The sequence below is a fragment of the Lepisosteus platostomus genome, chromosome 10 (genome assembly GCF_059453375.1).
Source record: "Lepisosteus platostomus isolate fLepPlt1 chromosome 10, fLepPlt1.hap1, whole genome shotgun sequence".
NCBI lineage: Eukaryota > Metazoa > Chordata > Actinopteri > Semionotiformes > Lepisosteidae > Lepisosteus > Lepisosteus platostomus.
Genome location: NC_142620.1, coordinates 51,092,166 through 51,119,854, shown reverse-complemented (window position 1 = coordinate 51,119,854; position 27,689 = coordinate 51,092,166). Strand labels below are relative to the sequence as shown.

The following is a 27,689-nucleotide window of genomic DNA, read 5'->3' as shown; positions in this document are numbered from 1 at the left end:
AGCGCAAAACACTTCCTGGCTAATCCACGCCTCCTCGTTCGCGATGTTTTTCGTTTTGGCGTCAGTTTGCCCAACCCCCTGCACAACGGAAGATTAAAAAGACACGCCGTTCTGTGCGTGACGTCGTGACCACTGTGGATTCGTGAGCAACACGGGAAGCTCTAGTAGGGAACGTGGTGTTACAATCTGTCTGTTGTGTAATATTTCCAAGGCGACTCATCCAGGTTGTGCAAACCTCCTTTCAATACCTCCCAATGTTTACCTACATAGCTTCTTAAAATGAACACATCCGGTGTATATAATCATCAGCCAGCACCTATATCACTCTGCAACTCACAGCTGGCAAGTGTAGCAGGTCTGAGTCTGGCAAGTACCTGGATGGGAGACTCCTGGGAAAGCTAAGGTTGCTGCTGGAAGAGAAGAGCACCAGTAGGGGGTGCTCACCCTGCAGTCTGTGTTGGTCCTAATGCCCCAGAAAGTGACAGGGACACTATACTGTAAAAAAAACCCACTGTCCTTTGGATGAGGTGTAAAACTTGAGTTCCTGACTCTCTGTGGTTATTAAAATTCCCAGGGAATTCCTCAAAAAGAGTAGAATGTCCTGGCCAAAATTCTCCCTGGCTTTTACCAATCATGGTCTCCTAACAATTCCCATCTCTGAATTGGCTTCATGACTCGGTTCTCCTCCCCATCGTTAGCTGGTGTGTGGTGAGCATACTGGTGTACTGTGGCTGCCATCCCATTATCCAGGTGGGGGCTGCACATTTGTGGTGGTAGAGGAGAGTCCCCATTACCTCTTAAGTGCTTGTGTCCAGGAAGCACTACATAAACATGAGGAATTATTAATAGCATAGTAAAATTTCATTCAAGCACTATTTTCTATGGTACTCTATTGTACATGTTCCTTTAGATGCATTAAAGGACACTTTTTTAATCTAAAAAAGTTTAATCTTTAATCTTAAAACCAGATTATGAATCGATAGTCTGTTACCATCTCCTGCAAGCTTAATACATTTTGAAAAACTACATCATCCCAAACTAATCTGAAAAGTTGTTCCTACCATGGACGTTACAGAGGAGAAAAAAAATCATCACATCTTTAATTTAAAACAGAGCAAGTTTATTTAGAAAAATTAAACACTCCTACAAAACAATACAGAAATATATACAGGTAATAATGCAAAATAAAAATTAGTAACAATATGGGGCAAATACAGAAGGCTTAATTTACATCACCAGCTGCCAAACTCAGTCTGCTGAGTTTCACAAATCTTCAAGGAAAGGAAGAACAGTACAGAACACTACCCTGAATTCCTCCTGTGCATCAGTGAATCTTGTGTTGTTGCAGGTACATCACTTTTAAATACATATACTTTATATACAGCAGCTTTCTTAGATCAGGTGAAGAAAGAACTACTTCAGCTTAATTCAGAGGGAAAGGCCAGACTGTGCAGGCCAGGATAAACACTCTCTTACAAGCAGAGCCACAGGACAATTAACTAAGAAATCAGTGACCTCAGTTTAATGTCTCATCTAAATGACATCTGCTGTGGCATTAAGGCTCCTGTCACCATACAGGGGCATTTTGTTTGAAAATTCTGGTCCAGAGGGAAAAGCACAACCAACTGGTCTGGTTTTCTATGGAGGTCACCCATACCAGTATGGATCTGGCTAAGCCTTCTTTTGCTTCTCAGCTCAGGTTAACTGAATGCAGAGTTCGATGTCCAATGGCTCACTTCAATGCAGAAAAGCATTTTTTTTTTCCCCAATGACGAATTAGACACTACCAATTCCATTAATCTTTTTTTAAAATGCCAACCAGACCTCCAACAAGTGCATTAAATTAAATGAACACAGGGATTTTAATGACAGAAACATACATTTTATACAAAAATATACTATTTACAAAAATAGATTAGGAAAAGAAAGGTTCAGTTCCCCACACAAATAAGCACATTGCTTAGTACGAAAGTCAGAACGCACAAGAGGGACAGAACAGCACACTTGAACGGGACAGAAATACAATGGGGATGTACTTCAGCTGTACTTGGGAGTTTACATTTCAACATATAAATACCCTTTTATTACAGGCCTTTTTATCAACTAAAACCATTTGGTCTCAAAATACTGGAATTACAAAAATAGATGTCACATTCGAGTTATTCATCACCTTTATCATACCCAACAGTTAAAGAGCTGATATGTAAGAACACTAACAGCAGAAAGTACAAAAGGGGAACAGAGGATAAAGCTACTAAAAGCCACTGAACAATGTCTTCCCGTTTAGAGACAACATCATGATTCAGGTTTCAGAAGGACAGCTGGTGTTCATATATTTTTTGTTAAAAGCCCCCAGAATTCTTGAGGGAAGTGTGGAATACTTTGTAGTTCCAAAGCAGGGCTGCCTTAATCACTTTAAATAGTTCCTCTTTCACAGTCAATGTGATGGGAACAATGCACTATAACCCATAGGTCTCTCGACACTACACACATTGACACCTTCCCTGTTCAGAGAAGGGACCATATCAGAACTGCAGTTTGTACATCACAAAATGCAGAAAATCGTGACCTTTTCTCAAAGGTCAAGAACATTAGGCTTTCACCTCACATTTTCTGAAAAGTTCGGAAAATAACTGGACCCACAGGCCAAAACACATATACAATATTATACACAGGCTGGGGTGAGATTCAGTGGTTTCAATGGAAACTAGAGTGCTATTCGTGAACAGACTATACACAAGTGCCCATCAATTACAAACCGTCAATCAGGAATGGTGATTGACAAAGCTCAGAGCCTCCCCCAAGGAGATGGCTCCGAGGACCAGTTGGGGTTTGCCTTGGTGGAGATAAAAAAATGACCTTGCTGTAATAAAAATACAGCCATCTCTTGCCACCACATCTGATGCAACAGGCCAATCTGAGGAACACGCGATTACTCGCCGTGCCAAGGTAAGAGGCCCTTTTTCAGCTAATCAAGTTTAATGTACATTTTGCCATACTATACACACATGAAATTATTAAGTTAATTTAAAGAGAGATTATACAAATAAGATTTGCATCCGAAGCTATATACAATGAAGACAACCTTACTAAACTTCAATAGCTCAATAAACATATTTACAACGTGAACAATGTAAGCACATTAATCCTCCCACTCGGATCCTGCCAACTTCCAATAAGAAACAGATGAAATTAGTTTCACTTGTCATATACATTCATTTTAAGTGATCCATCCATTCATATTAAGTGCATTGGGTGTTATTCAGAACTGGAATATCTAAATTCTTTTTATCTGGTAAGTCAAAACCTAACCTCTTATCTGCAGTTCGCAGACTGCACCTGTGCTTTGACTCCTGCTCCAGTTGTGCCAACATTAGAGAGACACTTTAATACTGCCAAATAACAGCACAGACCTGTTTGGTCAGATTTCCCCTCATGTAAACATATACATAAGTACATATGTATCTTAAAAATATACATGTATATATATTTACATACATAAGGAAAAATAGTTAATCTTTTTTGGATACCTATCCAAATATTGAAACACTCCCAAACATGGATTGTCAAGCCATAAACGTTACCAGAAAGATGGAAAAACCTTGAGACTTTTGGATGTTTTGACCAGGAATTCTGGGTTGTCACACTGTAAAAGTCTGTATATGTGAGGGAATGACCAGGAGACAGAATAGACAGTCAGACACATCTGTTTTGTAATGATCCCTGTCCTTTAGGAGACACTGTTGCTCCTGGGTTTCAGCTCAGATTACAGCTGCTTTTTTCTGAAGTGCATTGTCTCCACCTTGCACTGACACAGAACCAAAGCAGGTTTTCGGCACAATCTTTTCCCCTACTCTAAATTCCCCTTGTGGAGATAATAAAATGCAGACTAGATTCACACACAGATGAGATGCACACTGATGCTATACATGCAGCTAGGACGTGGAGCTGAAAGCCTCTTTTCCATTGCCCGGGGGCTTATAAGGCTGCCAAAACAAAACCGGGTGGTTTAAAGAGGGCCTTAAAAAAGGAGATGCTGGCTTATGACAAACTCAGAGATACAGCAGTGCTTTCAGCTTTCAGAGGCTGTCTGCTAATATTCCATTTATTTTTGTAGTAAAGCCAGACACCTCCACCCTTCTTCTTTGCGTTCAGCTCCAGCTAACATACTGAATGTCCAAAAAGCCACAACAATCGCTTTTGCCAGTTCCTTCAAATCTGCCGACCTGCACAGAGGTTACTTACTTTCTATTTCCCAAAACATCAGCTTTGTGCAAAACTGCCAATACTGCAGTGGCTTTGTGTACACACACATGCGTGTATTTTTAAATTAATGAGTTATGTAACACAAGCTACTGTTTGTGAAACAGCCCACCCAGGTCTTAAAACCTCCTAGCAATTCACACACAAATAAATAACTCAATATATACATCAAATACACCGTGCAAATAAATATTACAGAAGACAAACAGTAGGGGATTTGGGGTTGTACTAGCAGTCTTATTCAAGCTAATGGATGTTGTGACTGTCTGGTTCAATGGGATACAGGGGACTCCTTCCCCTCCCCCCTCCTCTTTCAGGCAACTGACCCCTCCGGCTCAGAGTCCTCACCCCGGTAGATGGGGGTTTTGGCTCGGAGAGCAGACTTGTATTTCTTGGTGGACATTTTCTGGGCTTCTGTGCTGTTCCAGATACCGTAGGCAAAATAAATAACAAACCCTGCAGGAGAGAGAGAGAGAGGTTGAGGATACAAGTGCAAAAAAATAAACATACAATCACCACTACTAAAATGAGAACGGAAAAAGATGAGGATAATGTACGTTTCACCATCCATCAGTTAATTAAATTGTCTGCCAGTGCTTCAGGTGCCTGGCTAATTACATCTTAAAGGATCATGTGTTGACATCTTTCACTAACAAGACTACACTAAGTGATTCAGTTAATAACACTGTATGCATTGTGGGGCAGCCCCAGAGGACTCATTTACTGCCTTAAACAACAGAATCTATTAGTGCCATCACCACTGCCAGGCCAACAGGGACCTCTGCAGCACTGAAACCACTAATCTGATAACTCAATCACAAAGCAAGTGACTAGGCTCAGAGGAACCTGACCTCCTTTCCAACAGTTTATAAAGACAAGCTGTATAGCGCTTTGAAAAGCACCGAGCTCTAGACCACACCTGCTCCAGATCATTGGTTTGGGTATGTAGCTTATTGAACAAACAGATATTGGGATATTTTACATATTATCAGCATCACAGTGAAGTTTTTATTTGTGAATTTAACTCCAAGAACAGGGAAAAAAACAAACAAACTCACCTATAGCCATCCAGACAGCAAAACGCACCCAGGTACCCATATCCAGTTGCATCATGAGGTAGACATTTACAAAAATGCTGAGTAGTGGGAGCAGGGGCAGGAAAGGTACCTGTGAACAGAGTCAGTGTGAGAGTGCTTCAGCATACAAATTACAATACAGTAATACATTACAGAATACTGTATTTGCAGTGTAATGTTGTACATTTGCAGAGAGCACAGACAGAACAGATCTCCCCTTCCCCTTTACCTTGAACGTGAGCGACTCCTTGCTCTCTGGCTGCCTCCAGATGATGACTGTGCAGGCAACAGATAGGAGAAACAAGACCATGCACAGTGCTACCCACAGTGGCTCCATGGCCATCACAGCTGAGCCCTTCACTGACAGAATACAGCAGAGCACGGTGAACAATGTACCTGCAGAGAGAGGCAGACAGAGAGAGGCTTAATTCCAAGACTGATCTACACAGACAGAAGAAGCCACAACACACCACGAATCTGTGTAGTGAGAAACTGCAGAGAAGTCTAAAAGTGCGATACGGGCAGAATCGCCACATGCATGCAGTGCAGGAGTGAGCTGGAGGGCAGCTTACAGATGATGGCAGTGGTGACATAGACGATGGTGCCCGATGTCTTGGTTGGCAAGTCACAGTTGGGCACCAACAGCAGCCTCATGGTGAACTTCTCCTTCAGTGGCACCGTCTCGGTGGCAAATTCGTCAGCGCTGTCCACTTCAGTCATGGCTGTCTTCTCCCCAGACATATCCACCATCTTCTCACTGTATCTTGGTGTGCTCAGGGTGCCCGGCTGGTACCTGCACAGAAGGCAGTAGAGAGGCATGAGGTGCAATTATTCTAACCATCTCCAAGTTTGTGCTGCCTAGAGGTCAAGGTAAAAAACGCGGCCTTGTTTACTTTTTCTGTAGATTACCATGGAATGTGTACATTTCAAAACACCCCATCTTTCTTATATTCAAGTCCCTAAACCAAACACTGGGATCTATAAAGAAATGGCTGGAGGAGGAGATCTTAAGATTAAGTCACTGACAAAAGAAAAGCATTAGCTAAACTGCATCCGTGTTTACCTTCCTATGAGGAACTGCAGACCTGATCTGTACAGTATACAAATGGCACTATACACTGAGTAAGCCTCAACTGAAACTCTGAACAGACACCAGTCTTTTGGTATGCGACGCTGACACACAAGACCTGTGGGGGCAAGGCACTGACCTGAGGATGAGCACACAGACAGCCACCAGTGAGTAGGCCAACAGAGTCCCAATCGACATGAGATCCACCAGGGCAGCCAGCTCGAAGAGGAACGCCATGAGCGCTGTGGAGAGGGATCGGCATTGTAACACGGGCAGGGAAAGAGCCAGGCTTACAGACAGACAACAGGATGGGAGATTCTGCTTGCTCCGTCAACAGGCAGCTTTCTTTTTTTTTTAAAAAGAAATCTTGAGAGAGGACTGAAAACACCTCAGGCAGAGTAAGAGAAACATCTGAGGATACATTCCGAAAGAGAATGTCATCTTGCGCAGCGTGTTTTTTAAGTGAAATTTGTAGAGCTGGATTAGAAATAAGAAACACAAAATGAAACGTGGACACATAAATAAGATCCTTATTAAAAAAGAAAAGCATGATAGAACCAACAGCTAGGGGTTAAGGACTGAGGTCATACCTGCCACTATTCCAGATACAATGGTAGCCAGCAAGGGGGTCTTGGTCCTCTTGCTCATGCGGGACAGGACACGGAAGAGCAGACCATCCTCAGCCATGGCATAAATCACCCGCGGCATGGGGAACATGGAGCCAAGCAGACTGAGGGAAAGAGATAAACAGATATTGACCATCAGCTCTTCACGGCAGAAACAAAGAAACAGAGCTCAGCTCAGAAGACACCAATTCTGCAGCAACTGACCTGGTGGAGAGGGCACAAAGCGAGCCCACAGCCACGATGTAGCGAGCCGGACCCCAGCCCACGTAGCTGAAGGCCTCCGGCAGGGGGCTCTGGGTATTGAGCTTGAAGTAAGGCATCATCAGCGTGAGAGCGGCAGACACACCGAAGTAGGCAAAGAAGCAGATGAGCAAGGAGGCTACAATTCCAATCGGGATGGAGCGCTGGGGGCTCTTGGCTTCTTCACCTGGGGAAGAGAAGAGATGTTTAGATGTACTGCTCAAAACATGGCACCAATGTACCTCAGCCCTGGGTCCTTCAGGACCATTTAAGCTTCTGGATTGTATTCTTCCTCACTTTGGGTGATGCAATTTGCTCAACTGTTAACATTGCTTGTCTAACCAAGCACTTTTTCCAAGTCGTAACCACTGAGGGTTTCAAGTACTGTAGCAGTGTGAAAGTCTGCTGTCGGGAGTGTGCGGTGCTCTCCGTACTTGTTGTGGCGATGCAGTCGAATCCCACGAAGGCGTAGAAGCAGGTGGCTGCGCCCGACAGGATCCCGGTGAACCCAAATGGAGCAAAACCCCCAGAGCCAAAACTTTTTTCTATTGCCCTGCAAAAATACACAAATAACATTACCCCTAGTCTATAATTCTGCCATGGAACAGTAGCATGGGTTCTCTCTCCCTGTTGGTAAATGACATGCATCCTCCCAGTCTCCACTCCAGCTCTGACCAGAGACAAGCAGACAGGGAGGCCTAGGGCCTGCTTTCCACAGATCCATTCAGTTCTGCTCTAACTGAGCTATGGGTTAGTTTCAATGTGTAAGACAGAACAGTACAACACAGAGTATTAGAAAACTTTAATGCTCAAGATCCAGATATTCTGCACAAGGCTGAAACAGCCAGACACAGACTCAGATAGTCCCTTAGTCATTTAAGGCCAAATAAGAGCCCTTACCCCATCCCATAAATACCACAAGGACTCCTTACTCTGTGGTGTTCATGTTGGTGCTGTTCAGAAAGTCCTCCACAGTCAGGTTCCAGTTGTGGACGTTTCCCTTCACAAATCCCGAGATGATGACAAAGCCCAGCACCACCAGGTTGACGCCAGTAAAGATCTTGTTAACCAGCGCAGACTCACTCACGCCAAACGCCAGCAGGCCTGCCGTGAAGGAGAGGGAGAAGGGGTAAGCCGACAGCGCTTCAAACCAACATGAAAGCACCCCTGGTGCGGGCGTGTGGGAACGCCAGAGTGGGCACGCACCTGTGAGCAACAGCACAAGAACCAGGGCGAAGATGTCTGGGTATTCAGCGAGCACCCCCTCCACTTTGATGGACATCGAAGCCTTGAAGAAGCTGGAGATCTTCTGCTCCACCAGGTTGTCAAATGTGGAGCTCCAGGCTCGAGCCACACTTGCTGTACCTGAAGAAAGAGGAGTAGGGACTGGTCAGAGAGATATGCACATTACTTACAACCCTCTCAAATAAGAGCCCTTTACAGGATATGACGCCTATCTGGTCTTCTCTGGACTAGCCAGCAGTCCTCTTGGCCATTTCAGTTAACACTGCCCCAATTCTGCTTTGCTTGCATTCCTTGAACCCAGTCTGAATACAACTGCAGCATTCATAGAAAACATCCTTCTCAAACCAACATGTAGAGTTCACAACTATGCCCTGAATGATCAAAAGGGAAGCGACTCAGGTTTAAATGAAATTATGCTTTGTTAGGTATTCAAACAGTTTATCATGCGTGACAAGTGTGTACGTACCTATGACATAGGATAGGATTAAGTTCCATCCCGTAATGAAGGCCCAGATCTCTCCCACCGTGACGTAGCTGTAGAGGTAGGCAGACCCGGTTTTGGGCACCCGGGCCCCAAACTCCGCGTAACAGAGCCCAGCCAAGACGGAGGAGAGGGCAGCGATCAGGAAGCAAAGAACGATGGCAGGCCCCGCCTTCTCCCTGGCTACTTCCCCCGCCAGCACGTACACGCCGGCGCCCAGAGTGCTGCCCACGCCCAGAGCGATGAGGTCCAGCGTGGACAGGCAGCGGGCGAAGCGCGTCTCCTCCTCAGAGCAGTCGAGCAGCCGGCGGCGGAGCAGCATCTTCCCGTAGCTTGCGAGGTTCTTACAGGTCATGGTTGCAGCCTTGTGAACACACACCTGAGGGCGGGGGAGAGGGAGAACAGTCCGGCTTGAGGGGGGGCCGCCTTTCAGAAGTCAGGATCATTTCATTCAACCAAAACAAACCCAAAATCTCCACCCACTGCGTAGCACTTTACAACTGAAATCCAAATGTTTGGTTTCATCTGATTACCCGAAGGCCCTACCTGTAAATAATTCAGCACTAGCACCAACAGTTGTACTTGTACTTGTACTTCCTTTAAGTTTCGAGGTGCAGTAACTCTTTCTTGTGTCCGGTATAATTTACCAGAACTATGTTATGTAACGTTCTAAAGTTGAGGAAGTTCCTGGAGAGTTGGCATAAATCCAGTCTGAAGAATGTTCTAGTCCAGGTCTTATGAAACGCTTTTTACAAGACCTGGAATGTCCTAAATGTAGTAACTCCCTGAAGTGGAAGAACATCTTGTTAGAGAGGAAAATAGAAAAACCCTGAAGAAAAAAATTGCTTCATGTTAACCTGATGACTTAGGTGTAACAGCCAGATAAATTAGGAACTTGGAATTTAAAGCATGAACACTCCCAAGTCAATTAGCTATTAACTCCCTGTAGAAAGAGGAGCTTGATAAACAGATGTGAATTCTTTTCTCACTATTTCACTATCAATTACAGGAATTGTCATTATACAACTCATTTAATGTATTTTTTATTCCTTTCCTTCACCAGGTAAGCCAACAGAGAACGTTCTCATTTACAACAATACCCTAAAGACCCAGACACAGCAGGACATTCAGTAGAATAATCTGAGAGAAGCCCCCTGCCAGCATGCCAATTACCCCAAGGGTACGATAGAGCTTCCCTTCTGACCTGCATGTCAGATAGAAAGAATAAGTGCTTGCCACGATAACCTAGTTGTCTAGTTCCATTCCTAAACAAACAAGAATTTTCTTTACATTATACAAATAGTGCATACTACAGTCAACAGTGATCCCCTCACCTATCTGCTGTTGTTTTATTACCTTAAAACTAACTTAACACAAATTCCTATATATATATAATACACTTGTATATAAAGGAGCCCTTAATACAGGTGCTCATTTCATTTGAGCTACACACCTTCAGTCATACCTGTGGGTCACAAATACCCTATTTCAAGAGTACCGTTTCTGCACACAGAAATTTAGATACTCTCCTCAACTTGCTTATTGGCATCTCTCACTAAACGGCTCTTAGTAGTTGTTCAGCCAATGATGAACAGACACAGGGGGAATGGCAGTATCAGACATGACAAAAAAGTGCTTTTTTTCTTCTGGTTATACTTCAGGTATACTGCATAAGAGCAGTTCTGAAACTCAGAAACTGGTACAGGCATGACACCAATTATAAATCCCATCTGACCCTTTTGAGAGTTGAAAGCAAATTTTCAAACTTTGCCCCAGATAAAAAAACGGAAATCAACTAGACTGTAACTGACAACTCAGCTGGAACAAAAACCACAAGACAGTTGTTTTCCTCCAGGACCTGTTCTGGGAACCTCTGGTCTATATAAAAAGAAATGATGCAAGGTTTGAAGCTACTGGTATTTCATCTCTAGTAACACTATTGTGCGATGTGAATCTTGAGACAAACGTGATTCCACCTCTGCTTCACATGGTAAAGTGAGTGGCTCTGCGCCGTCTAAAACCTGCGCATCTCCGTCAAGGAGAAGAAAGTGTAAGTTGCTTTACACAGTCCCTGCCTTTGAAGGTCTCTGAAAAAGGATGTAAACTTTGCCTTATCTTAATAGTTCTGTTTAAATGCTGAAAATTGAGCTGACAGATACTTCTTATTTAAGGCAAAGACATTTGAAATACAAGAAAGCATATCATGAAATGCTGAAAAGCCAGAATAATGCATACTCTACAAAATAACGTCTCAGTATTGTATTTGTTGACATATTTTAAAATATTTCATGGGGGATGGGAGAACCAAAATATTGTCGAGAGCTAAATCAGTGACAGTGGAAAAGAAAGAGACAAAAGCATCAGTTACTGGTAAGATCCCCAAGCATTTGTTTTAGTGGAGTAGTATAAAAAAAACCAACAGCCAAACTACCTTTCCAAAGGAGCATGCACTAAAACAAAGCTGAAAAAACAGATATTACCAGATTTCAAGTGGTGTTCCCAGTCGCTACAGGTGTGGCAAGTTTTACAGCAGCTTGCTAAGTAGGTCTTTCTCTCTGGCAATATATTCTTCCTCTGCTCACATCCTTTATAAGCCTTACAGTTATACAGGCACTTCCTCAAACAGTTGTAAACACAAGGGGAGGAGTGATTGAACCTGAAGTGAGATTTTTTTGGCACAGGAGGAGATATCCAACCCAGATGTCTCAAAAGACAGGTGGATGCAATTCACCATTATATGGTTGCTGAAGTGTTTTTAAACATGCAGTAAAAAATCTTACATTTCAATCAAGACATGTTTACCAACCGCCAAGAGAACCAAGTAGTAAATGGCTTAAAACATGTTTAATTCAAGCAGAAAAATTAGTCTGACTCCATGCATTAAACTACAAGGCTTGTATGACATTTACCAAACCTGAATCTCAAAAGCAGCACTCAGGCCTGCTGCCTAACTGCTGTTCATCTGGATTTAAAGAATGGAGAAGGGTCAAACACCTCGGCTCTCTCTAACCAGAAACCACCTGCCATGCAAGGGACATCACTCTTCCTGATCGGTACAAGATCACAACGGCGTGATGCATTTTTCCCCCCAGAAATTCTTCCTGGAAGGATTGAGTGAAGCAACACATTCCTCAGTAAGGCAATACTTCTGATTCCCACCAGTGCTCACTGTACTTCCTTATGGGCAACAAAGCAATTATACAACTTAGACAAAACCAAACACCTGAGAGTCAGAGAGGCCTGTTATTGTGCCAAGTACATAAAGAGAACAGAACTCGGAGTGGCTTTGTGATGGTGAATGCAAGCCCTGACATAGTCAAATGCCAGCAGCCATATCACCCTGCAACTCACAACTGGCAACCCACTGAAGCTCAGCAGGTGTGAGCCTGGTCAGTACCTGGATGGGAGACCTCCTGGGGAAAACTAAGGCTGCTGCTGGAAGAGGTGTTAGTGGGGCCAGCAGGGGGCGCTCACCCTGTGGTCCATGTGGGCCCTAATGCCCCAGTATAGTGATGGGGACACTATACTGTAAACAAGTGCCGTCCTTCGGATGAGATGTAAAACCGAGGTCCTTTCTCAAAAAGAGTAGGGGTGTAACCCCGGCGTCCTGGCCAAATTTCCCATTGGCCCTTACCAATCATGGCCTCCTAATAATCCCCATCTATGAATTGGCTCCATTACTCTGCTCTCCTCCCCACTGAGAGCTGATGTGTGGTGAGTGTTCTGGCACACTATGGCTGCCGTCGTTGGTGGTGCACATTGGTGGTGGTGGAGGGGAGTCCCCATTACCTGTAAAGCGCTTTGAGTGGAGTGTCCAGAAAAGCGCCATATAATTATTATTATAACTGCGCAGACAGGGGGGTGATGTACAGCAGTTTCTGTTTCCTCACAACAGAATGAGGAAACGGCAACAACTTTCTTTCCAGAGCTGCTACACTGAAACACTTGGCAGCTGTTGCAACATAAGCAAGAACACAATCATCTTACTCTAAAACAGACCCAGTTCCCCCTCCAGGGTTAAAATGAGTTTGTGCAGGGGTGGATTCTGCCGTGTAGGTCAACCCACGCAGACATAAGATCACAACAGACGGGTAGAATGTGGTATAACCGGCAAAACATGCAGAAAACTAGTTTACAATATTTTGCAATTGCTTTGCATTTCAGAGCTTTCAGAGACACACCCAATTAATGTTGGATTAACCACAGTATTATAGTGGTCAACGCCCAAACACTGTTTCAAAATCAAACTACAAATCCATACACAGTTCTCTGCTTTTATCTATGTACCCTGTCTAGGGGTTGATATGAAAATTTAGTTTTTCAAAATCATTCAGATCACACTCCCTGACCTGGACCTGTAACTATAAACAGTGAAGAGAGCTCTATTACAGCACCAGTGTAGAGACTCCTATCAGGATACCTCAGATTTTGTACAGAATCCAAGAAGGCGGCCTTTCCCCTTTTCCAAGTACGACATTTTTTCAACGTGATGTTTTTTAAAAAAAGGTAGGAGGTTTAACGTGTTTCACTGCTAAAGCAGGAAGATGCCAAGTGGAAAATCCATCAATCCCTACTGGACTACAGCTCTACCTGAACTGTAACCATCACCTTTAATGACAGATCCAGGACACCTAGAGGCCCAGGTTATATGCGTGGTCAGCACACTTCATTCGCCCCAGCCAAACTCTCCTTCTCATCCTCTCCACTTGCCCACACTGAGGTCCTGCAAACAATTTCTCATTCTGTACACCACTGCCAGCTGGCACAGGGTCAGAGGGGAGACTGAACTCTCTGCCACAGACTTTGCTCTGTGGGGAACAAAAGCAGGAAGAAAAGGACAGCTTTGTTGTGGAAGAGTTATTTGAGCACACAGGCTGAAATACCAAGGCCTTATGTGACAAATCCCGACTGCTGTTGCCCCAAGCCTACCTTCAATGCCCCCCTGGCCAAATGGAAGCAGAAGAAGAAAATGGTAGTCTAGAAGCTCAGTGCAGAAAGATAGAAGCACTCGAGAGAGCAAAAGGTCCCCTACAGTCTGGAAGAAAGAACGGTAGTTTGTTCCTTAACAGGAGGAATCCTTAACAAATGGATCCTTTCACAAAGTAACTGGATGAGGTACTTGAATTAATGAGCAACCCAGAAACCAAGATGGGACAAATGGTTTCTTTCTTCAAGTCTGCATCCTTTTAGATATTCCTGCATAACATCAACCAGAGTCACCTGAGATTTCAAGTGCTAAGGACAAACAGGTTAAGGGGTAGCATCCTTCAGGTTCCCACGGCAACAAGCCATACCACACAACCGCTGCTTTGCGTCTGGATTGCCAGGCATTATGAAATGCAATAAATGGATAATTTCTCTGCACAGGAGGGAAGCTGGACATGCCGTACCAATTAGAAACCCCTTGCTGTTTTTGTGCATTTCAAAAGGAAGCTGTGGCATCAGTACAGAGTTACAGGAAGACTCAGTCTCGTCACTACATCCCTTTTCACATTCTGAGAAATATTTCAAAACACAGTGCAGTCCCAGCAACACAAAACAAGAACTGAAGCTTCCAGGGGAAGGTGGCGACCACAAACAAAACATTCTGCAGCAGTAAACCCTTCCGTAATAAACTAAAGGCTGACCGGAAGTCACTGGTGCAATGGTTTGACCAACAGGTGACTTTTTTTCTAATCTACAACACTGCAATTAGGCTCCTTTTGGGGAAAAATACTTCCAGATATTAACTGAATTCTTCCCTTACCCACTAGCAATGTGGATTTGTGAAAATTATTTCCAAGCAGGGTCTCTGGTTACTGATGTCCACAATGAGCAACAGCTGGGAAGAGTTAAAGCAGAAAACAGAAGCAGATGCTCTCCTTGACAAGATTTTTGCACGCAATCATTGGCAAGGCTGCAAGAACATGTATTCAAAACATACAGCAGATGTACAAGCACCGAGGGTGAAAAAGCAAAACAGGGGATGACAGGTTCACCCATCCTTCACAGGAAAGCTGCTCGTTCCTGGTGTGGGCCACAGCAACAAGAAGCTCATCCCAGAAGCACTGGGCACAAGGCAGGGCATCACAGGTCATGTACACACACAAAAGAGAAACCAGTTAAACTATCCAGGGTGTCTGTGGTGCCCCAGAGCACCTAAAAAAAACAACAACTTTGTAAACAGCTGACCCTGCGTGGGGACTGTGTGGAGTTATGAAGGGAACCTGGAGTGCTCAGAGAAGGCAGCAGGCAGACACAGAAGGCCACTGCACTTCAAAGAAACAGAAAGGCTGAGGGAATAAAAACAGCACAGATCTCATAGAAGCCATGAAGTGCAATTAAAGTAGGGTGCTTCATATCACACGCCCTTCTGTTTGCTCCCCTCCTAGTGCTCAGCTGCTGCTATCAGAAGGCAGCTTTCGAGGCTGTGCTGATTAAGAGAGCCTCTCTGTTTCTCAAGAGCAACCGCCTGTGACGCCCAAAACTACGTCAGCACGCTTCAAGATAGAAAAAACAAACACAGAGGTCCTCTTCCCACACCCTCAGTGGAGGGGGATGAGGCAGACAAATGCAGGAATATAAGCTGTCATACAGATGGGGTGCAACACTTAAAACACTCAGGTCCAACTCAGCACGGTGCTGCTCTGCAATCGTTTCAGAGGGGACCAGATTCAAAATCCTGAAAGGCACTGGAGAAGACAAACCAGCAGGCCTTTTCTGAATCAACAGGAGGTACTCCTTTCTGCAAGAGGACGTGGGAGTAACAGGCTACCCAGCCGTGTTGTTGAAGCCGATATCCTGTCTTCTTTCAATTAGTAGCCGGTTGAGATCCCCAGATCAATTAGCTTCGTGTACAGAATGGCCTGCTCACGTTTTATTCTTATGTTCCGTCAGCAAGTTTTCCATAGTGCTCCCACAACAACAGGTCTTTAAGCTAGCGTTACAAAAAGCAGTACTTGCTCTCTAGATCTCGGTTTACCATAGAAGGTCATCTTGCCTCTGAAAGAAGTTGACATTTAAAATACAACACCTCTCGAGTGTGTCAGTGGCAATTACAATCGAAATGCCAGAGCATGGGTACAATAAAACAAAAACACAGAAAAGATTCCAAGAGTGGTAAGGCCCGATATCTGTGGGATAAGAAAAAATTCTTATCCCTGTAATTACCCTCAAAGTAAAGAATGGGGCAGATATCAACAGTTCAGTCATCCTTTGAATCAATTTTAATTTAACACAGCTATATGCTTAAGATACAAGTCAGGTGTGCAAGATGCTCTTAACAGCCAGAAGCATCAAACACTTTCAAAGCTCCACACACACCAAGGTAAGCCACTAGCCTGACTTCCTGAGGCTAAAATGGAAAGATCTCTGGCTTTTAACCAACTTAGTACTACGGGCCACTTCATGGCAGTGTGGGAATGGAAACATACAGGTAAGAATGTGGAATCACCTGACTGGCATCTCAGTGCAGACGGATGAATTTTTAAACAGCCAGGATAATTGATACTTTCGCGAGTGGCTCGCTTGAGGGGAGAGGGGATAAAAAGCTTACGTGCAAAAACTCTGTACATGCAGCTGCCTTTGTTACCACAGACTGCTCTGCACCACAGACAGACAGAGCCGGCCAGGCATAAAAAGATGGGAGGGTTTGTAAAAATGCGTAAGCAGCACATCGAGCTTCAGTTTCTGCAGTGACCTGTTATGACACGATTGCTTAAGGCCCAGCTGGCACCTCCAGCAAGACAACACACAGACAGCTCCACCACAACAGACACTGTTTAGTAAATGGACAATTTTGTTTGTTGGTATATTAGTTTTGTGGCATAACCAAATCGCCATGTTGCACGTTCAGTGTTTACACACAGGACGGAGGCCATCAGGGTCTACAACTGTAGCTGAGGAGCTGTCTGCGGCGTGAGTAAAAGTTTTCAAGTTCGACCAACATAAAAAAAAAACAAGAGCTGCACATGTCAGCTGGGATAGGGTAGCTGTGCATCTAGGCAAACTGCTTGCCACAACGAGCCTCACTGGAAATGCCAACCTCGCGTCCCCTGAGAGCAGAGCCCATTTATAAAGCTTTCTGCAACCCATGCAGAAGGGATCTAAAAATATATCCTTTTAATTAAAGAAACTTTCACCGCCCACAAAGTGACCTTGACCCCCTCCCCACAGGGCCCACGCGAAGGACACAAGGGGATTATGTCCCAAATGACTCTGTCTGCAGGTCAGACATTCACTACGTGCACAGATTCTCGCCGTCTCGAAGAAGGAATGCTTTAAATCCCACAAAGCCTCCCCGTATACGATAATCACCTGGCCCCTTCAACTCCTGGCCTGCTTCATGATGCAGAGGCTGCCCTGGCAGGACGGCGCACACCCTCCCTCACATGAAACCACACAGAGCCGGCAAAGCAATGAGACCATAATTAGTACCTGGCTGGACTGTTCGATTTACTGTTGTATCTACTCCCACTCTCTCTATGCTCAGGAAGGCATTAAATGTTGCGCTACTGCAAGGACATTATTTTTTGATAACGGCCAATGCAGAATCAGTACAGCCCGTCCCATTCTTAGCGCCAAAGTAACAATAAACAGTCCAAGACCAACAGATGTTTCAAAGCAAAAGTAACATTTTAAAGGAAAAACTTGGCATGCAGTGAAGTTCAGTTTGCTTAGCTTGCTCTAAGTCAGAGTATCAAGACCACACCAAGCATTGCAGTGCTAATTCAGGTCTTGCTACAAAGCCCTGTAGACAGCTCAGGGCGAAGTGATCTGAATGGGGAGTCCCACGCTGAAACAAGACTATTACCCCACTAGCATTAGCAGGATTTTGGCCGTTTCACTTTAAAAGCAGCCTGTGCACTCTTCTGCTAGCTTCACCAGTGCAGGTCTGCTTGACAAACTAGAAGCAAAGCACTTATAGTTAAAATACAGCTCAGCTGCAACACTGCAATTGAGAACCCACTGTTAGATTAGTTTACCCCCCCCCCACTTTCCTTTCACACCTCTCTTTCTCAAGAATGTCCTTCTTAAAGGTGCTCCTTGCCGCCTGTGTACAAGTCAGAAAGGCGGCTTCCAGACCCTTCTGTTTGGTCACTATGGTTACCCACAGCATTCCAGCAGCTTGCTAGATGCTTTGAAGTCCTCAGCCCTGAGCTCTTTTCTTCAGATGCAATTATCAGTAACTTCCGGGTCCTCAACACCATAGCAATAATAATAACTAGAGGCACTCTTTTGGCAGTCAGTGAACTGATCCAATTCCAAAGCACTTTCGCTCAAAGACTGTAATCAAATTAATTTGGTGTCAAACTCAGAAACCACCATATGCAACCCCTTTCCCTCACCGGCTACATTTTGTAGGACCTGGTAAGAGGAACGAAACCGTTTTGTTAGTGACACTTTATACTGAGTTGTGTAAATATCTGATCAATGCAGGCAAAGCTTCCTAAATGTGGAACGCAGCTCTGCTGGGACTGTTTGAGGGGGAGAGAGGGACACACTTGGACACCCCAGCATGAACCAGCCCTGCGCACCACTACCATCACAGACGCAGCCTCCAGCAGCCCCAGCAGGTCTGGGAGTGGAGAAACTGACTTTGTTTCTTCTCGATCATTAGAGCATCTTGGTATGAGTCTAATCAACAGGAGTTCTACCTTCTTTAGAAAAAGTACTGTAGGTTAAAACCCTACTGTATGTTTTTAATTGTATAAGCTCCCCTAACCAAATTCCATGCAACTAGTTATGGAAATTATGGTACTAAACTTAAACCTAATAAATTCAATATGATAAAAATGGAATTACCTTTATAAAAGACACTTTAAGAAGGTAAAACAGCCTAACGTCACTAAATTGACCAGTCCTAGAGACTGTATTCTTCAGACTCATTCATATAACAGACCACTACACTCATTCAACAGGATACACTTCCTTCCTCAGCAATGTCCTGCTATCCAAGTGACTCTAGAGCACTGTACTGTCTGATCACTTGCCCAGTTCAGCTATGCTGGGCGTGAGGACTTCCTACACTAATGACTTGCACTCTGCGCACCCTGCACTGAAACAACACAGCTGCAAAAAGGAGCTGTGAAAGGAGTAATCCATCGTTGCACATCTACAGTAATAATGAACCAGCAGTCAAGAGAATCTGAATCTTCTTGCATTCTCCATTCCAGATGCAGGATCTATCAGCATTCTCCCTTCCAGGTCTGGCCCTGGAAAAGCCACAACTCACACTCAGTATTCTGGCCATGAGCACCCCGAGGGATGTGCTCTTTAATGCCGAGAGGACAGTTGTATAACATGTTTTTTTTTCCACTTCTGTGAACATCCAGACAGAGGACAGCAGACAAAAGAGCTCCATCCGAGACCCCTCCATCCCTTGAAAAACCCTCATCACAGCTGATTTAGCACACTGATACTGCAGTTGGCCTGCGAACCAAACTTCATTCACCACACTTTTGAGAATGTCTAGTTGTAGACAAAGCGGCTCAGGCTCCACTGTGTCTGCGGGCTAAAAAAAAAAAAAGATTTGAAGCTACAAACAATGTGTGAGGTCCTCCAAGCCAAAAATCAAAGCAGCAGAACATTCTGTGCCTATACCCCAGTAATACACTGCCAAGCTTCCTAAAACTCTCCCTCCGTTTCTCTGCGGGCAAGCACAAGAGATCTTTAATTGCATCCCAGTCACAGACCTTCATACCGCTGGTAAACAATTTACTCTGCTGGTCCGATATCCAAGTTTTTCCTACACTTCCCAGGCGTATCCCAGCAGCCGAGCCCGGCTCAGCCTTCCCAGCCGCTAGTTTACTCCCGCTGCCAGCGTGGCTGTGCGAGAGCCAGGGCGATTTAAAAAAAGGAGAATGGAAATCTGCACTACAGAAGGCAGCTCTGTACGAAGAGTCCTTTTAGAGCAATGCCAAGAAAGCAGCGACGTGCAAAAAGACCAGAGCCCCCTCACTTTGCTTCATCTCTTTCGGATGAAAAACGGCTCTGTGTGGAAAAGAAAGACAAGAGACCGCAGAAGGGCAGATCAGCCTGACATGGCCATTAATTACGAGCACTGTGGTGCGCGGTTAAAATAAGCCACTCTCCCGATCCCAAACGTGTGAAGAACACCCTGTGCATTTTACCATTACTGGAAGAGCCCGAGGTCCCTTTTTCCCCGTGATTGGACCCTGAAAAGCACTGGAGAAGAGGGGGGAAAGGAGCCGAAAACTCGTGTTTCTCTTTGCCACGCTGTGTTGAACTCGACAGTGGGAGGGGAAAAATCCCTACCACGATTATTCGACTGGACATTCCACTTCCTAAACACTTCATTTTTAACGTTTAACAAACTCCTAACGTTTCATGCACGGCGATCCTTAAAGAAAGTCACAGCACCCGTCTTAAACAAGTTCCCACCAGAACGTCATTTTGAGACAACGTACTGTTTTTGTTTAGCTCCATAACTATTCTGCTCTCCCTTTTAATTCTCAAATTCTTGGTGCAGCACATTCTCTTATCGAGAATAAATCTACTTCACTCCGCGGGCTAAATTCTGTAAATATGCAAAGTTATTTTACACCGAAAGCCCGCTGTGCACTAAGGAAGAGGCAACCTCGTCAGCGCTGGCTGATGTAACTCTCGGTTTTTTTTGCAGAAGCCGGATGTGGAACGTGTCGAAACCGAAGTATTCATGTTATTGACAGCTAGTTTTGCTTTTAGAATACTTGAAGTTCAGCTCCGATTCGGCGGCTACGTGAAAATCTGAACATAAAAAGCAGGAGACGGTAGAGGTGGGGGCAGGAATGTCATTAATCACTTTTTTAAAAATATACATATACACACACTAAGCGCTCTAGTAATGTTATAAGCCCTGGCACGCGGAGTGGAAAAACCGACAGCGACGACGTGAAAAAATGTGCCCCGCCGCTCATTTCTTTCGACCGAAACAAGTAGCTAGTCCATGTTAAATCCCTTTCATGTGCCTTAACTTGGCGCCCAAATCAATGATCTGCCGCGTTAATTTTAATCCGGTGCTTTACAGTATAATTACTAAACCACCCGGGACAAATCCAGCCCCGTGATCAGGGCATATTTAGAAACTACCCCCCCCCCTTCTCGCTTTCACGATGTGGCACTGAATTAAATTACACACAGCCTTCGCTTGCGGAGCTGGTAGGAGACATTCAAACAAAGGAAACTACCGACTTCTTTTCCTTGTCGGCACGGAGAATCGGCCGTAGGTGGAGAAAGTACACCCCACCCCACCCCCTCCACGTTTCGTTCGCCTTCTCAGCCCCGAAAAAGGCTTGAGGTGGCTTGTTGGTACTCGACACCGACGTAGAGCAAACCCACAAAAGGAAAACACACAGCAGTTCCAGATCCCAATTCATAATCAATACCGCGTTAACGAGCGGGGGCGCCGACAGGCACGCGGCCAGCTGAGGAAGTAACGCGCCTCGGAAAGGGGGCACGAGAGCGGCCGGCTTTCAAACTAGTAAGGGGCGAAAGCTGTCCGTCCCCACTTAAAATACCCCACGGGAGACAACCCCCACGGATTTCAGTTCACTCTCCCCTGAGCTCCCTCATCCCCACACGCGTGGGGTATACAGAGACAAAAAAACACTCTGCCGGGAGTAGTAAACCCACGTCTCCGCCAACACCAGCGAGCGGTCATTTGCTCGCATGAGTAAGTCTGATTGTAAACCCGGAGTACATTGCGTCAGATTTTTTTTTCTATTAAAAAAAAAGGGCAGAGGAGATGTTCCGTTTTTTAGGCCCCCTTAGATTTTTTTTTTGGGGGGGGAGGAAGACGACGAGTTAGATCAAAACACTCACGAAACAGCGGGATTTTTTTTTTTCGATTTCAGACCCGAGGAGTTCGGTTACCTTTCCAGACGGTTGAAAGTAGCCAGGGACAAGTCGGATTTCTTCAGCAAAAAGGCGGGGGTTGCGGAGCGGAGCCCGTCGACCTACTGCGTCTGTTAGCGGTTAGTGAGTGGCTCCGGCCGGCTCGCTCCGAGTTTAAAACCGAGATCGGGTTTCTCGAGGAGGGGCTCGCGGTTCTGTTTTGTCAACAGACGTACGTAGAGGAGGCGTGGCGGTGACGTCAGGGGGGCCTCCGAGCCGGGGAGGGTGCAGAAGCCGTTCCATTCATGAATGTGGCTGGATCTTTTTTTTAAAAAAAACAAACAAACGGATCAGAAATTACCGGTTAACGCCGGGCAGTAAAAAAAAAATCTGCTAACGATGGGAAAAAAACATCTTGCATTGGAAAAAAACAGTCTGACACCGGAGCAAATCAACGAATTTGACAAGTGCAACGACGATGGGAAGAAGAGCCCTTCTGAGAGAAAAAAAAAATCTTTGGGATCATCTCATTTATTTATTTTTTCAGATGTATATTTCAGCCGATAAGAAAATACCCGACCCTTGAGGCCTTACTCGAATCGCCGGTATTAATAATACCTCTGCCACGTGGTTGCAGGGTCGTTTACGAACCGTGAACAGCCCAGAGAAAAACTAAAGCACGCGCCTGTGTTGTGTAGCAAACCGATGCGATCCGAGACCACGAAGGGCTTTATTTATAATTCAGTATTTTACTGGAGAACAGTCATTGGCGGTTGGTACTGTATTTACGTATGCAGTTTAACACGCCTGGTGTTTTAATAGCCGTCATTTTCCCCTTATTAATTATACAATACAATTAATTCTAAGATGAGAGCGAAAATAATCAATGGTGACGTAAGTTTGGTGCATGCATGCCTCTTCAATTTAACACGTGTTTTATTTATGTGATCATATGATTTTTAATGCATTTAGGCGAGCACAGTGTGGAATGACAGTCTGGAGCCTGAGAAGGTCCTTGAGTTCTCCGTACTACTTCTGTTACTATTTTTCTCATGTTCAGAACAACGTCCCTTCGTGTGCGGTTTCCTAGACTAGGCGGGTCAAGGAAATAAAGGAGTTTTGCTACATCGGAAACATGAAGCGACATCAGAAGGATTCCTGGAAGCTGACGTTCTAATAGATTCTGGAAAAATCCCAGCGCCAAGTTCCCGAAAGAATTTCGGCTTTTTTTTCCTGGTCTGTTAAGGGCGGGAACTAAATTCCTTAGCTCAAGGATAAGAGCGCGCCTCTGCACCTTATTGAGGGACTTTTCAATTAGCACCCGATTAAGACCTGGACAACACAACCGATTAGATTCTATTTATCTCCTCAATTGGCTCAATTAAGTCATTCAGACTCCAGAAAGGATAGCAACCGCCGCAGGGGGGGCGCTGGGGTCCAGCGTACCCCCGTTTTAAGATAACCAGCGTGTGAAACGGGTCGGCAGGAGGATGCAAAGCGCGTGACACAGCTCGCATTGGACTCCGGACGTTCGGGGTTCCTTGTAAACCCGGGGTCTCATCTCGAGCGCCACGGCCCAGCTGGGGTTTGTGGGTCTGCATTAAACCGCCAAGGTCAAAAGACTTGGGAGCGATTTCAGCTGTGATCAGTTAAGCAGGCGATTTGTGAAAGCAAGTCAGTAAGTGATTATTTAGGACCAATGTCTTAGTGCACCCCATTTCACAAGGAACAGAGTTCACCTTACTGAATGAACACAATTCCTGCTTAAAGCTCCAAGTCTGAATGATCTGGATGTGGCATACTACAGACGCTACAGAGACGCCACTTCTAAATGCGGAGATCCCAGAAGCTGCCGCCAACGCTTTCTGGAAAAGTCGACAGATGTGCCCGGATGGGATCGAATCCCTTTCCCTTGGGTCGGAGACATGGAATCACAGATCACATAATAACCTTGATCAGGCCTCATTTGAACCGCGAACTGAGGGAGGCCGAAACGGTAGATGTCTGTATTGTTTAGGGACAAAACGCGCCAGTTAAAAGACCGTGCTGTTTCCAAAACGCGCACCGTGAGCGCCAGAATCAGGAAGCCTTGGGTGATCATTCATCTTTGCACTTCCGCGCGATGGCTTCCGTCGAAGCGTACCCGAAAAAAATCCCAAAGCCGGCTGCACAATGCAGAATCACTGCATCGGCTGTGGTACTGAAATAAACCTCCTCGCCACTCGTAAATATATGTAAAGCAGACAGACAGAAATCCGAATCTTCCCCCAAAACGTGCGACTGAACGCAGCCCCCCCGTCACAGGTGTTACATCGCTGGTGCTGGTCCTCGCTCAAGAGCTCCAGCTCGCCAGTGCAGTCGCGCTTCACCTAGCGCGTGATCAAAGCGTTATGAGCCGCTCGTGCTTGCATTGCAACTACGAATGTATTTATTATTACGGCGGCAATGGGGGGGGTAGCACTGGGGCCCCCGGGACCCATTCCGGACCCGGGGTGCTGTCTGTGTGGAGTCTGCATGCTCTCCCCATGTTCGCGTGGGTTTCCTCCCGCAGTCCAGACGCGCTGGGAGGTACGCCATGTGACGCACCGTTGCTTGCCGGGATAGGCTCCGGCTACGCCGCAACCCTGAAGTTCTGTATCAAGGGAGGGAAAAAAAGTCGTTGATAACTGATAGGGTAGTGTTACATTCTGCAGAGAGACGAAATGCGCTTCCAGTACATTTTATTTCCTGCGGTCTCATTAAAAAGGCGTTTTAAGAATGATACAGCTTTCGGTTTTAGTCAATACCTGCAGAGACAGCTGGGCTCTGCAGCGCGTGACGGGGTCTTTGACCAGCCGCGCTCTCCGTGACGCAACAAGGTTTCCTTGCGTCAGTCCGGAGAGGCTGCCAGGGTCCAGCGCTGGTGCACAGTACGTGTCCCAGGAAGGGGGTGTGGCGTTTATTTTAAGAAGTTATTTCGGTCTGTCCTCCCAAAAATCGAATTAAGCCATAGCAATCAAGTTAGTACGAATTAACACAGTGCACAGCAATGAAGGTACTGTAGACATTGACGTACATGTTGCGTCAAACATTAATTTCAAAGAAGGACCATGAGATGACCAGCTTCTGATTCTCATTTCTTTTGGCCTAAACTCTTTTCATGCGCTGCAACCTTAAAGGAAACCAAGAGAACTCCTAACCTTCGTATCAAATTCCAGCAGGTTGCCTATAGAATTCCCATTCCTATCTGCGTGTTCCCTACCGATCCATTAAAACCCAATAATGTAGCAGCTATACTCGAGGACTGGTCCCCACAGCAGTGCAGAACTCTTGGGATCGTGCTTTATTAGGTCTCCAGCACAGGAACGTGAGCACGTCTGGTCCTTCACTCCGACAGTCATGTTGAACCTTCACCGGGGGAGGGGGCGCGTCACAGTGACACTGTGATCAGCATGGCGGCTTCACAGCGCTGGGGCCCCGGGTTCAATTCCAGACCTGGGGTGCTGTGGGTGCAGAGTTTTTATGTGCATGAGCTCCCTCTGTTCCCAGGGGTGGGTTATTTGGCTTTTTGGGGAAGTTGGCCCTGGTGTGAGTGCCTGCCTGTCCGCCCTGCGCTGGACTGGCGTCCTGTCCAGGATATTTAATAATAATAATTGCTTACACTTATATAGCGCTTTTCTGGACACTCCACTCAAAGCGCTTTACAGGTAATGGGGACTCCCCTCCACCACCACCAGTGTGCAGCTCCACCTGGATGATGCCAGAACGCTCCCCACACACCAGCTATCAGTGGGGAGGAGAGCAGAGTAATGTAGCCAATTCATAGATGGGGGTTATTAGGAGGCCATGATTGGTAAGGGCCAATGGGAAATTTGGCCAGGACGCTGAGGTTACACCCCTACTCTTTTCGAGAAACGCCCTGGGATTTTTAATGACCACAGAGAGTCAGGACCTCGGTTTTACATCTCATCCGAAGGACGGCGCCTGTTTACAGTATAGTGTCCCCGTCACTATACTGGGGCATTAGGACCCACATGGACCGCAGGGTGAGCGCCCCCTGCTGGCCCCACTAACACCTCTTCCAGCAGCAACCTTAGTTTTTCCCAGGAGGTCTCCCATCCAGGTACTGACCAGGCTCACACCTGCTGAGCTTCAGTGGGCTGCCAGTGGTGAGTTGCAGGGTGATATGGCTGCAGGATGTACCCTGCCTTCTACCCCTCGATTGCTGGGATAGGCTCTGCCCCCCGTGACCTTGAACTGGACAAAGAGGTGAAGAGATAAGGGAGAGACCTGGGAAGTGAGATATCATTTTTGTATTTTTGCAAACCATGCAGTCTAGTAGCTTGTAGTTGGCTTTGCACCCAAATATATAAATGTGTGGCCTATCCTTGGTCAGTAAGATAAAGGGCATGTAAGAGGCAAGCTGGCTGTGTGCCCAGAACATATGAAAAGAACTAACTTTTGTCTAGTCTGCAACTTAGATATGGTTTATGGTATTGGGATGTGTTGTTGTCTTATCATTTGTTTAGATTGTGTTGTAGTAACTTGCTTGTTTCACAGTATAAAAGACCATCCTTAGTTACTTATTTTTGAGTCCGGTGGGTGCAAGCCGGTCTTCCCCATGCGTATGAAATAGAGACTTCTCCTACCCAGACACCTGAACATGTGTGTGACACAACAGAGGTTAGAAAATGGATGGATGGCTTATACAGGAGGCTAGTGGAAGAGAGACTGCAGGAGCCTGTGGAGACTCCAGGCAGCTGATGCAACAAGGAGCCTGATTGCAGGCTGGCAGCTGTCACTGCTGTTCTGCTGGGGGTGGGTGAGCACGGGGGGGGGGTGACGGGGGAGTAATCATGAAAGCAGCTGCTATCTGTACGGTCAGCCTTCAAGGACTGGAAACAGATGCAAAGGGGATGTCTCACCAGTTTAGGCTTCTCACGTCTAAACTACATTTTTAGGATTGCAAGGGCAAGGCAATCAAGTTCAAAGTTGGAGTTTACTGTAGACCACAGAATTTCCCCGTGGGGCACCATTCTACCCCGAGATGAGAGAAGAAACCTGCACCATCTGTTCTTCCAAAAATAAGAGGAAGACAAAAGTAAACGTTTAGTGAAGTCTAAATCGCACTCTAAGAAACCAAGGTGCTCATGTAAAATAACCAAATGGGCAAACAGCTCAATTTTAACATGAACTGCAACGCTTTGCTTCTAGACTAGAAACAGGATGTGGGTTTCAGCTCACCTCTTACCTCCAACTCAGCTCATTTTGTGTTTGACAGATGCAGGTTAGGCCCTTTAAAAACCCCCATACACAAACACTGTTATAAACATTCATCTCTGTTTATAGTGGCCACCATAGGCTCTTCTAAACCTGCTGCCTGGTTGGACTATGGCTTTCTCCAGGCCAGATAATTCCAAAATTCTGGCGCAGGTCTTCCAAACAAACGATCGGCCACACAGTTCAGTGAAAGGGCTCATCAGTGCTATCTGTTCTTCAACGCTTTCCCAGCAGACCTGCAAACACCAAGTTATCACCTGACAGACGAGGAGGCAAAGGACAGACTGTCCTACTGTTCTGTCCAGCTCTCCAACTGGAAAAGAGCGTACCGCACCATCTCTCTGCGCTTGAACACAGAACGCCAGCTGACTTGACGCACGTGCTCAAAGTCCTCAAACGCACGGGCAAGGCCAAAGCCACCAGAGATTTCTTCAGAACCAATTGGGAAATGTGAACCAGGGAACACAAGTGGAATCTCGGTGGTGACAGGAGTCTGGAAGAAGCTGCTCAGCCGTGCTGTTGAAGCCGACACTGCAGTCATGCAACACAGACGAGACCCTTGGCTCCACTGGCTTCCGAGAACCCAGCCAGCAGCACTGGCATCTTGGGCTCCTCCT

General features: G+C 45.7%; 1 protein-coding gene across 2 annotated transcripts; it reads right to left on the bottom strand.

Annotated features, from left to right (window-relative positions):
• Window positions 1–1,098: 1,098 nt before the first annotated feature.
• Window positions 1,099–22,013, bottom strand: LOC148653932 (cationic amino acid transporter 3-like). Of its 2 annotated transcripts, none has more exons than XM_088597031.1 (12): window positions 21,853–22,013; window positions 8,986–9,379; window positions 8,481–8,639; window positions 8,207–8,378; window positions 7,709–7,827; window positions 7,239–7,461; window positions 6,999–7,138; window positions 6,548–6,650; window positions 5,912–6,132; window positions 5,569–5,735; window positions 5,322–5,430; window positions 1,099–4,719 (listed from the first exon to the last, which is right to left on the bottom strand). In XM_088597031.1, exons 2-12 carry the CDS (start codon window positions 9,353–9,355, stop codon window positions 4,577–4,579), a joined length of 1,926 nt encoding a protein of 641 aa, XP_088453157.1. In that variant the 5' UTR covers window positions 9,356–9,379; window positions 21,853–22,013; the 3' UTR covers window positions 1,099–4,576. The 2 variants fall into 2 exon arrangements, with proteins under 2 accessions (XP_088453157.1, XP_088453158.1); XM_088597032.1 differs by lacking the exon at window positions 21,853–22,013 and adding an exon at window positions 11,481–11,631.
• Window positions 22,014–27,689: the final 5,676 nt, after the last annotated feature.